General features: G+C 47.5%; 4 protein-coding genes across 4 annotated transcripts; 2 read left to right on the plus strand and 2 right to left on the minus strand.

Moving 5' to 3' along the window:
* Positions 1-37: 37 nt before the first annotated feature.
* VTP21DRAFT_2655 (uncharacterized protein) lies at positions 38-2,414 on the plus strand (the record flags this gene model as incomplete). The annotated part of the gene is made up of 11 exons (XM_069392871.1): positions 38-81; positions 151-254; positions 324-487; positions 558-747; positions 853-1,022; positions 1,087-1,281; positions 1,371-1,504; positions 1,589-1,785; positions 1,861-1,953; positions 2,048-2,165; positions 2,255-2,414. 11 exons carry the CDS (start codon positions 38-40, stop codon positions 2,412-2,414), a joined length of 1,569 nt encoding a protein of 522 aa, XP_069249903.1.
* A 523-nt stretch (positions 2,415-2,937) lies between these two features.
* Positions 2,938-5,061, plus strand: VTP21DRAFT_2656 (uncharacterized protein; the record flags this gene model as incomplete). Its single annotated transcript, XM_069392872.1, has 7 exons — positions 2,938-3,110; positions 3,182-3,288; positions 3,356-3,434; positions 3,529-3,708; positions 3,778-3,876; positions 3,942-4,373; positions 4,464-5,061. 7 exons carry the CDS (start codon positions 2,938-2,940, stop codon positions 5,059-5,061), a joined length of 1,668 nt encoding a protein of 555 aa, XP_069249904.1.
* A 454-nt stretch (positions 5,062-5,515) lies between these two features.
* VTP21DRAFT_2657 (uncharacterized protein) lies at positions 5,516-7,125 on the minus strand (the record flags this gene model as incomplete). The annotated part of the gene is made up of 4 exons (XM_069392873.1): positions 5,516-6,621; positions 6,704-6,886; positions 6,951-7,020; positions 7,087-7,125. The coding sequence occupies 4 exons, from the start codon at positions 7,123-7,125 to the stop codon at positions 5,516-5,518; spliced, it is 1,398 nt and encodes a 465-aa protein (XP_069249905.1).
* Positions 7,126-7,544: 419 nt separating this feature from the next.
* On the minus strand, positions 7,545-8,597 carry VTP21DRAFT_2658 (uncharacterized protein; the record flags this gene model as incomplete). Its single annotated transcript, XM_069392874.1, has 1 exon — positions 7,545-8,597. One exon carries the CDS (start codon positions 8,595-8,597, stop codon positions 7,545-7,547), a length of 1,053 nt encoding a protein of 350 aa, XP_069249906.1.
* Positions 8,598-11,578: the final 2,981 nt, after the last annotated feature.

An 11,578-nucleotide genomic window follows, 5' to 3' on the forward strand; every position in this document is an offset into this window, starting at 1 on the left:
ATGTGCTAATTGTCCGAGCAAGACCCATCCACCAGGTATGATGGTCGACCACAAGACTCAGAAATACGATCGGCAATTGCGGTACGTATACCACGCGTGTTTATGATCTGATCTGCTCTTCACACGATGCTGATCACTCTTGGATTCAAGCCTCTGGGCGGCCAATGGCCAAGCAATGCTCGAGCAGTCGAAGGTCTGCTTGATCAACGGGACAGCCACAGGGGCCGAGGCATTGAAGAATCTCATCCTACCCGGTAGGATCCCCACAATCCTTGGATCTCTATCTTCCCCGGCTAGAATGATTAATTCTTTGGCGTCGATAGGGATTGGCTCTTTTACCGTCGTCGACGGCAAGCGCGTGTCAGGGGAGGACGTGGGTAACAACTTTTTCCTAGATGTAGATAGCATCGGTACATCGCGTGCAAAACGCGTCATGGAGCTACTTTACGAACTCAATGACGATGTGGAGGGATTTTATCTTGACGAGGCAAGCTGTCGACTCTAAAGATAACATCCGAAGATGAGCGCTAATTTGTGTCCCGATCCTATAATCACAGGATGCAGAGAGGCTGCTGGAGACAAAGCCTGAATTCTTTCGCCAATTTTCCTTGGTGATTGCTACGGCATTGCCGGAGAGCTCGGTGCTGAGACTTGCTGAAATATGTTGGAGCGCCGCCATTCCTCTCATCGTCGCACACGTTGTAGGGTTTGTGGGCTACTTCCGAATCGCAGTCCCTGAACATACCGGTAGGACATCGCGTCTTCAAACGCTTGGCTGTATTAATATCTCTTTTCATTTGTTTGTAACCAATTGTATATAACCCTTTTTTTTTTCCCACCTCTCCTGCCTAGTGGTGGAGAGCCATCCGGAAAGTATTGTGGATTTGCGGCTGGATTGCCCGTTCCCAGCTCTACGCGAATACGCTGAATCTCTCAATTTTGCGGAAATGGACTCGCTGGAGCATGGCCATATACCCTACGTGGCCATCCTATTAAAATTCATGAAGCTATACAAGGAAAAGGTCCGTACGGATGGCTCTGGAAATTGGAAGCCACAACAAGCTTTAACCATTGCCTAACTCTTAGCATGGGCGGGCCCCTAGCACGTCGGATGAGAAGAGCGAGTTCAAGGCGATGATTCGCAGTGAGATGAGGAGCTCTGACGAGGAAAATTTCGATGAGGCGATTAATGCGGTCTGGCGGGCTTGCACCGTGAGTAAGATACCAGAAGTGGTCCAGAAAATTTTTCGGGACGCAGCATGTGATAGTTTGAACGCCCAGGTAGACACACTACCCCCCCCCTCCCCTTTCTTCCTTTCCGATTCATGCTGATTTTTCTATCACATTTACCCACGTGCATGTCTCGACAGTCGCCCAATTTTTGGGTCATTGCTAGGGCCGTGAGAGATTTCACAGCAAACGAAGGCGGGGGGCTCCTGCCACTAGCCGGCACTCTGCCCGATATGAAGGCGGATACTGAACGCTATGTGCTATTGCAAAACATGTACAGAACCTTGCTTTGTTTTCTCTAGCCGGGGATGCGGCTCTTCCATTTATTAAGCAAACCCTCTTCCTCCTCTCCCCATAGCTACCGGGCCAAAGCAAAGCAGGACATCTTGTCTGTCACCCAACGAGTCCACCAGCTCCTTGGTTCGTTGGGACGACCGGCGGACTCAATCCCCAGCGAGGAAATCGAGACCTTCTGCAAGCATGCGGGCTATATCCGAGTCTTACGCTACCGCTCCATTGGCGAGGAAGTTGCTCGCCCCAACCTATCCGAAATCGGTATGTGAGATAGGAGGGCTTACCCGTGATGGCTGCGGATGGAAGAGTAATGCGAATTCTATTTTGCTCGTTTAGGTTCGAACCTTAAAGATCCGGAGAGCACCTTGGTGTGGTATGTGATGCTACGGGCGGCTGAGCTCTTCCGCGAGGCCTATGGGAGATATCCTGGCAAGTATTGAGACGTTGGTCGAGGCTAAGAATAGCAGTGGAATGCTAATATTTGCCGGCACACACACTCTCTCCCCCTCTCCTCCCCCTCCAGGTGTCGATGATGAAACTTTAAATGATGACGTAAGAGCCATGCGCAAAGTGGTGAACGAGATGCTAGAAAAGTGGGGGCTCGATGCCTCCTTGATAGCTGATGACTATGTGCAAGAAATGTAAGTTGGCTGGAGATGGCTTGCTGTTTTCCCCCTCCTCTTCCCCCTCCTCTTCGTCTGCCCCCTCATACGATTCAATGGCCTGATAGGTGCCGGTACGGTAATGCGGAAATGCCACACCTAGCGGCGGTGCTTGGAGGCATGGTTTCACAAGAGGCAATCAAACTCATTACACATCAGTACGTTCCGCTCGATAACACGTGTGTTTTCGATGGGGGTCGGGCAATATCGTGTCAATTTTGTTTGTAGCAGCAGAGGTGGAGGGGGTCGAGCCAGGCCCTATCCCCCCCCCCCCCCCGCCATCCACGCATCCATCATCACCGACAGCCCGTGCTTCTATTCGTTTTCCGTCTTGCCTGCATTGCTTTTCCAATACACTTACACATATATGTACACCTATATATACTCCCTTTTTCCTCCTCTAACTCTGCATGGAATGATGTATGTGGCACAGCGGTTGAACCAAACGGCACGGCTCTATGCATGTGCTCCATGATTATTAAAAAAACGCGGCGATTCCATGGATGATGACTTGCATCGTCCATGCCTATCATCGCTGCAAGAAAACACAACAAACTATGCCTCTTATGTAAGATGGTGGGAGCGACCACTCATATTCGGCAGGGTAAAACTGTGTATCAAAGGGTCCAGCGGTCTAAACCTATTTTCAGACAATTTTCAGGTTTATCTTTTTTTTTCCCCGCATCCACAAAACACAGCCCAGTTCCCACTACGACAGACTCTAGAATAAAGCTTCCTCCCTTGAATCATTATGGCATTACCAAGTGACGACGGGGATGCACGCACTCTAGGCTACAGCGATGGGGAAAAGGAGGGCCACTGCGAAACCTTGAAGGTTGGGAAAGAGTTGGCGGTACAAGAGTTAAACCGTGTACCTTGTGGACTGGAGCTAAAGCGGAGCCAGCTCCTGGTGATATTCATAGGGTAAGTCGGAAAACCAATTCCATAACAGAGTCCTGTCAAGGAAATGACATGGGAGGGGGGTGGACGGTTAGGCTCTCACTGGCGCTCTTCCTAGTGGCCGTGGATGTAACCATTACAAGCACTGCAATGGGCAAAATCGGTAGCGAATTCAAAGTTCTTGATCAGGTCGCGTGGATTGGTAACCATTCCCACCGCTTTCCCCAAGCAAGCTCTTCCTAAATCTCATGCCCACTTGCATGTTGTAGCGACCGCATATATTCTGACCTACAATTCATTTCAGCCACTGTTTGGGAAGTTCAGCGACATCTTCGGTCGGAAACTAACGTAAGCTCTTCGATTTCGGCTGTTGCCAACGATAGGAAAGGGCTCTGGGCTTCGTGTACTAATACCCCACATGCCAAAAAAAAAAAAACAATAGCATCTTGTTTAGTTCGATCGTCTTCCTTGTCGCCTCCATTATGTGCGGCATTGCGCCCAATATCACCTTTCTCGTCGTATTTCGAGCAGTACAAGGATTGGGCGGATCCGGAGTCTATGCAATGGTGTTGATTATCATTGCGGATTTGACAACCCTACGAGACCGAGCAAAGTACAACTCGTAAGTATGGCGCCTATATGCGTCGGCAACATGACAGGTGACCGAGTCTCGTTTGTGCTCCTAAAATAGGTTAATGAACGTCACGTATGCATTTGCGGCGGTGGGTGGCCCTGTGCTGGGGGGTGTTTTTACCGACAAGGCGACTTGGCGCTGGGCCTTCTACATAAAGTATTGCGCGCTGGACTTAGGTGTATCTATGGAAACGTGTAACCTATGTATTCCTCTTGCTTTAGCGTTCCCATCGGCGCAGTTGCCATCCTCATCCTCTTCTTCTCGGTGCAACTGCCGAAGCCTAAGGGCTCTCTTCGGCAAAAGCTCTTTCGCATCGACCTTCTCGGCACCTTTCTCATCGTGAGCGGGACCACCCTGCTCCTACTCGCCATGACGTGGGGCGGCGTCAAGTTTCCCTGGTCTCACCCCGCAGTCATCAGCTGCTTTATCCTGTCCGCCCTAAGCTTCGCCGCCCTGATATACGTGGAGTCTCGGGTTGCCAAAGAGCCGCTTCTGCCCTTGCGCTTGTTCCAGAACCTCGTGGTATGCGCCGTTTTTATCAGCAACTGGTTCCAAGGAGTAGGGTTTTTCACCATGATGTACTACGTGCCGCTCTTCTTTCAAGTTGTATTGAACGAGCCGGCCATGCTGAGCGGCGTGAAACTTATCCCCATGTAAGTGAACTTGCTGCGTCTCTCCCACGCCAGCATAGAGCGGAGGAGAGGACTGATCTCCATGCTGATGGGTTTATTTCATCACTATAGGCAAATTGCACTCACCATCGTGGCCACGTCCATGGGCTGGCTTTTTGCACGGTACCCTGCCTCTCCGCGCTACTGCACCGTGATTGGGCTGGGCATCTTCACGGTTGGAGTAGGGCTCATGAGTACCTGGGATGCGAGCTCCCCACTTGCAGCTCAATACGGCTACATGGCCATCAACGGGATTGCGATGGGGCTCAACATGCCAGGCAATATCATCACGCTTCAGTCGGTAGTGCAGGTGGAGGACTTGGCCGTCGCAACGGGGCTCGGGTCCTTTTTCCAGATGCTGGGGGGTGCGGTGGGGGTCGCGATAGGGTCTGTAGTGATGAATGCGAAGCTGTGGAACGACCTCCCCTTGGTCCTCCCGGAACCGCTCGTGCACGAGGTGGTGGCCTCGGTCTCGAACATCCGGGGAAGCCATTTCTCTCCCGAGCAGTCGGCGTACATCTTAGAGGTGTATACTCATGCGCTGCAGAAGGTGTTCAGAGTGACCACACCATTGGTCGGCGTGGGATTTGTGGTGAGCTTCGGCGTCTTGCTGTTTTGGCGGAGGGTGGTGGATGGCGGGCTGCACATGGATGAGGTTGTAGAGGGATGAGCTGGGGATCGGCGGGGCATCAGTGCTTGTCCCCTACTCCTCCTAGCCTCCTATTGTTTTCCTTCTCCTCCCTGGTGTCATGTGATTTTTCTTCGAAACTTACTCTTCCACTGTGTATATCGCTGTTATTTTCCCGGGTCTACTTTACCTCTTCTACTTTGTCATTTTCTTCTCGTGTAAGCATCCCTTGCTCTCCCCCCTCCCCCCCTTTTGTTTTGCTGGATCTCCTTCTTTCGCTTGTGCCTTTTGTGTCTATTTCCGTTGTAACTGAATGCAAAAAGCAATTCATTATTTATATATATGTTGACATATTTCTTTCACGTTCCACCCTCTTCAATTTCTTTGTATTGTAATATCCTTGATCACCGCTATGATATTATTTAACAGCTTGAAATACAAAATAAATACTAAGATAGGATCGAATCTTAGGATGGACTCAGGAGGGGCGAGATGCTTATAGCTTTGCCCCAGCATGATTCGGTTGGCTCGACTCCGCAGTCCATCCGGCGAGCATGTCCATCACAATATTGTATCGGTCGTGGCCCCACACCACGGGGCCATGGTTGACCTGGTAGCTGGGGACGCCGCACAGCCCCGTCTTCAGCGCACGCTCGTTGCACCGCTTAAGCTGCTCCTTCACGTCGTTCTTGTTCTCCTCCACCGCCTGCACAAGCGCTTCGCCGGGAAACCCGTTCTCATTCAACACCTGGGTGAGGACGGCAGGGTTGCCGATGTTACGGTCGTGCACCCATCCCGCCTTGAAAATCGCCTCGAGCGTCTCCGGCTGCAGCAGGAACACCCTCAGCGGAAGCGGCGTTCGCAGTGGGAAGTCCGAGGGATAGTTCAGCTCCAGGTTTGCCAGCTCAGGCTCACGCGTTTGATGGCCAATGGCGCGCCACCAGTCGACCCATCGATACATATCCCGGGAGCCAAGCGCCCTTTGCGCCTCTGACGCCACTTCCATCGGGACAATCGGGGTCCCGATGTCACGAAACAAGCCGCCAACCAGCACTGGCACATATTCCACCTCGACAAGGGGACCGGCCAGCTTCAAGAGATGATGGCGCAACGACATCAGGCCCAGATAGGACCAGGGGCTCGAGAAATCAAAGTAAAACGTCAAGTGGGTTTTTTGCTTAACTTGCCACGAGGGCACGCTGCGAGGAATCAGGCTCACCAGGTCATCCACCTCCTTCCAAGCACCACACGACCCATTGCCCCCTTTGGCGATGGACCGGAGAGTTGCCTCTACAAAATGCATCCTGTCCTGACCCCAGAAGAGCTCTCCTTCTCCGTCCTCACCGGCACCAGGGATGAAGAAAGTTGGGACCCCAATAGCGCCGCGACTGACGGCTTCTGTCGTCACACGCTGGAGGGATTCTTTGACTTCTGGCCGCGAAAACGTATTCTTATCCACTCCAGGAATGGCCAGCTCGTCGGCAATCTTGATGAGGGTATCGGCGTTCGAGATGTCGCCATTCTCCACCCAATAGAGCCTAAAAAGCCTGTGCATTAATCGTATCCTATACTGGTCGGGAATTGCGTGGAACAGTCTCATGGCTAAATGGAAATGGCATTGTTACAAACAAATCGAATTCAGTATGCATACCCACATACTCAAATTCAAGAATATGACGATTACCATCAACGCTCCGAACAGGATGCTGGTCGTTCCACATGAAGGGAATCTTGTATTTTGCAATGTGCCGGAAGAGATCTTCCGAGTGCAGAATCTTTTTCGCCGGCGCCATCGCGTCAGTCGCGCTTCCTTTGCCATGCGGAGCGCGCGTGTCGCTGTATATTCCACCGAGAAGCACTGGCTTCACTATGAGATAAACTCGGGGTTAGAGTTTCTGCACAATAGCAGAAAAGAGTAGAGGAAAACTCACAAACGAGCTTGGAGCCCGAGCGCTGCACCAAGGATTCAATCCGCGTCGATGCAATGTAGGCATAGGGACACTGATTCCGACATACCCGCGGTTAGCGTGCATATAATGCCTCGACAGGTAATGGGGGCATTCTTACCTGAATGTCAAAGTAAAATTCGAGGATTGGCTCTGACATCGATTCCTGGTCAAATTGATCAAAAACACGTTACGAAAAGTAGAGAGCACTTTCCCCCTCTCCCCCATCATTTTCTGCCGCCGCCAATAAAATCCAATTTTGCGAGATGCCCAAATTTATATTCACATGCTAATGATAAATGGCGGAATTCCTATGTTCCGAATCTTGGAAAACGAATAGTGTTGAAAATGGAGATATCTTCTACCAGTTTGGCAATACTCGTGTTCCATTATTCATTAAGCTGAAATCTTTATACAAAGGCGGTCCATATGAATAATATTTAACAGGAAAAAAAAAGGTATGAGACAAATGGACAATAGCTCGTTCCTCTAAGTTAATGTTATTTGCAGCATAAGAACAAAAATCTAGTCCTTGTTCCTCCATGCTTTTCTATATATTTTATGGGGAGTGACAGGCGATCAGCGCCTGTGCTTTTCGCACCTTTCCCGGTTCACCTTCATATGCCTTCCGAGGGCATCCATTCTTGCAAAACTTCTCCCACACATGTTACATTTATATGGTTTTAAACCAGTGTGCAGCTTCGAGTGGCGATCACAATCATGTCGCCGCAAGAAAGCTTTGTCGCAACTCTTATTTGGGCACTTGAACGGGCGCTCGGAACTGTGGCTACGCATGTGGGATTTGAGATTGTATAATTTCGAGAAAACTTTGGGACAAAATAGACAGCGAAGTTGAGGACACGACGATTCCGAGGGAGAGTCTGTGGGGGTAGTCTGAACTATTCCGTTGAGAGGTGGAGTAGGCATGGAAGAGTGAGGCTCAGGATTCGACCAAGCAAGAGAAAAGCCAGGAATGCGTACGTCTGTGGAATATAACATGTCATGTCTGGGAGCCGACAAGAGACTGTCGTCCAACTCGGGAGCAAAGTCTAAGGATAAGGGTGGAGATGCGTAATGGCTTGTGAAATTATCATCTTGCTCCGGACAATATAATACAGAGGATTTTGAAGCTTTCTGGTGAGCGGGATTATTCATTGCCGTTTGCTGGATTGCTTGAGATGAGTTGGAAGACGGTCCACTAGAGTCAGCAAACAATGCTGGCTTCGTCATTGAGTCGCCAGGAATCGTCAGATAATCCTGATCTTGCCTTTGACCCAGCTCTTCTTTCTTTATCCGCTTGTCGGCTTCTAAATTCAAGTGTAGCTCAGAGGGAAAGATCTTGTTAATATTTTCTTTCTGTAAAAGAAGGTTGGACGCAATTGAAGGGAAAGTAGAAAGGTTAGTATGGCCGATAGGAATCGGTGTGAGGGTTGGTTGAAAATATGAGCTCTGTAAGGCGTGACATGTTTGTAAACTTGGGCGATATCCTGAGACATCAGTATTAGTAGCACGTTCGGTGTGGTCTGTCGATGCTTGTTCCGAACCGGGTTGAGCATACGGAGCAGAAGAAAGCTTCAGGATGGATTGCTGATCCAGACTTTGTGAAATGGAAACAAAGGTGAAGGGATGCATGGCTTGGTTTAAGGCTAAAATTGACTAGCCACAGCTGGGTACCAATTCCTGAACAAGGAAGCCTTTTATAGGGTAATCTTAGAGCATTGCTTATAAGATTTGCTTCCTAGTGTCAAAGCCCTGTCAACACTGTTACAAATGATAGCCTTATCCCTCTTTGGATTGAGCTCGGTCAAAGGCGCGCTTTCACTTCAAATCTTAATATATTAAAATCAGGTGTCGCTGCGTTCACGATTCCAATCATTGAGCGTGAGTATGCTGTCATCACTGATACAGTGCAGTTCGGCCAAATATTCCACCAATGGTACCAGAATATACTTTTGCAAACTTGCCTCTTCGGAGCTCTTGAAATTTTTGGGAGTTCAATTTAATGGCAAGTTTGGCTCGGATTTTTGCGATTTGCAAAATCCAAAGCCCAATTTCGGATATCTGTGGAAAGTGGGGTGGTTTATTTAACGAATTAAGGCGGCGTGTCCTCAGCATGGGCTTCGAGAAGCTTCAGTGTGAATGAGTACTTAGGGAATACCGCAGTATTATCGTGAGGTACTTCACACCTATAACTACTTGATATCCAGTGATTGGTTTTAGTTATCTTTTCGGCATATTCTCCGTTCAGACCTATATGTACAAGCTAATACTCTATTAATGCGACAATGGCTGATATATCTTCCAAGCCACACTTGCTACTTTGCTACTCTGGAGGATGCTGGCCAAAAATTGATCAATATGGGAACAATACATAAAAATAAACGTAGGTTACAAGTACCTCTAAAAATTATTGAGTGATTTCGAGCGGTTTTCTCTTCTGAGCCGCCTCTCATATCTCTAAGCATCCGCTTGGACCATTATTTATGCACATTTATAAAAGGTCCGATTAAAAGGCTAGATCCTATCTTACCAGGCCGAGGCTTTTCCACCGCGATTCTGGGCCTGTCAGGCTGATATTCAAACTTTGTTTAACTTTTTCACTTTTCCAGCAATCAATACAGTTCTTAACGTATCGAGAGCGACTTCGATTCCATACTTGCATTTGAGATGGTTTTGTATAGAGTTGTTTCTGAAAGATTATTTGGGATGAATATAGAACACAAGGTGTTAAGAAACTTTTGAGAGCCACTCTATTTGTAATGATAATCTTGCCGGAAATAAGATCCATTTTAATAAAAAGAAGAGATATCTCTAAACTTCTAGGAAATACTTTAATATATTAACATCCTTATATTTCTTTCTGAGATTAACTTGAAATTTAAATTTTTTCAACAAACTTTCTGGTATATCTGTTTTCGCCATAGCATTGGCCAAATCTTTGAATGGTCGTTTCATGATGATACGCTCTGCGTAGGAATATCCAACTCCATCAATTCGGAGTATGTCTTTTCGTTTAGCATTATCCAAAGGACCAACAACAGCAAACAGATACGCTCTGCCCGCAGATGGACCAAAATATTTGAGCCAATTTGTTTTATCAACAATTTCTGACCGCTCTGGAAGCTCAAATATTTCAGCATCACCAGTCGTATAAAGGATGAAAATATCTCTATGCGATGCGGTTTTATCTCGTTCTCTTTGATATAGCTCTTTACTAAGTCGTGACAAACTAAAATGTTTATGAACTTCGTTCAGACATTCATCCTTAGATCCGAGGTCTAATCCCATGAAAGAGTCTCCGAATGGTGCGGAGGATCCGTTAAGTATACAATGTCAGCCTTCCCTGATATTAACAGTTTCAAATTTGCATTTAGCACTCCATTTATCAGGTAGGTGATCACAGGTCTAAGTGATTTCCCGTTGAGTAACGCATTCTAAACTCAAATGGTGATTTATAACTTTTATCCTTGCATTTAAACGTGCTCCCGTATGAATTTTTGAAATATCTCTAAGTTCTCCTTCATCAAATGCCCGTGATTTCAGACAGCGAAATGATGCCACAAGTACTCAAAAGCTTGCCAAAGCTGAACTCCTGGAGGCGATCTTGGGTCTATTACCGATCTCAATTCACTGTAATCACAAAATTTCCTATTCCATAGAATTAGATCATCCTCTGAGGGAGGGGGGTTATTCGTGCCAAAACCCATATCCATATATATGGCATATTGAGGTATCCTTCAGTGGAATCATCGTATAAATCGAACCGAATCAGCCCGGGCTGTGCTAATTGCTCTGGGGTTCTATTAGTGCCTGGGACAATCTCATCTACAATTAAGCGATGATGCGAGAGTATTGCTCGTACAACAGCATTGGCGTCGCTAGCAGAAATTTTAATTGCCTGACTATACCGTGCCTTGAAATATAAAAGAGCTCATGCATTAAATCTTCAATATTGTCTTCCTCTAGTTAGACATTATTTAATGCCTCGTAAAGTGCCTCAAGCCCATGCCCTGCACAATCACTTACTAGAACGCTCAAGACATAATCATCTTCTCGGAAAGCATGTATTCGGGGATCCCCAAGTCGGATTATTGGAGGAGACAGAGATACAACTAATCCGTAGGCACAGAGACGACTCAAATGAAATACTTTATTAGCACCCTCTAATCATCTATCTTGGGCCGGTTGAAAAGTAAGTGCATGGCGAAGTAGATTCGGAGGAAATTGTGACAGCGTTTTGATCGAAATTGATGCTATGTAGCTGATTAGCATGGTGCCTGAACGGTATCTTGACGTCGTGATAGCCAAGAGAGGATACCATAGATGTCAGCTGAGGGCGTACTTGGGAGCAAAATCTCAACTCTTAATTACCAGGTTTCTATTGAAAAGGAGGGAAGAGTATCAAGATCGACCTAAAACCTCGCTCGGCAAATTATCCATATACCTGGATTGAATGAATGTCATTCCCAGAATAGCTATTAGTAGGTATCCTATTGAACTTACATAAAAATGGTACAGCTGCGCTTGTAAAATACACATATACACATATATTCACCTTGCACTTGTATGCGAGATAATTCAAATTTAATTAGAATTTTTTCTCAATTCTTAAG

This window comes from Calcarisporiella thermophila (genome assembly GCF_041956535.1).
Source record: "Calcarisporiella thermophila strain CBS 279.70 unplaced genomic scaffold VTP21scaffold_15, whole genome shotgun sequence".
Classification (NCBI taxonomy): Eukaryota; Fungi; Calcarisporiellomycota; class Calcarisporiellomycetes; order Calcarisporiellales; family Calcarisporiellaceae; genus Calcarisporiella; species Calcarisporiella thermophila.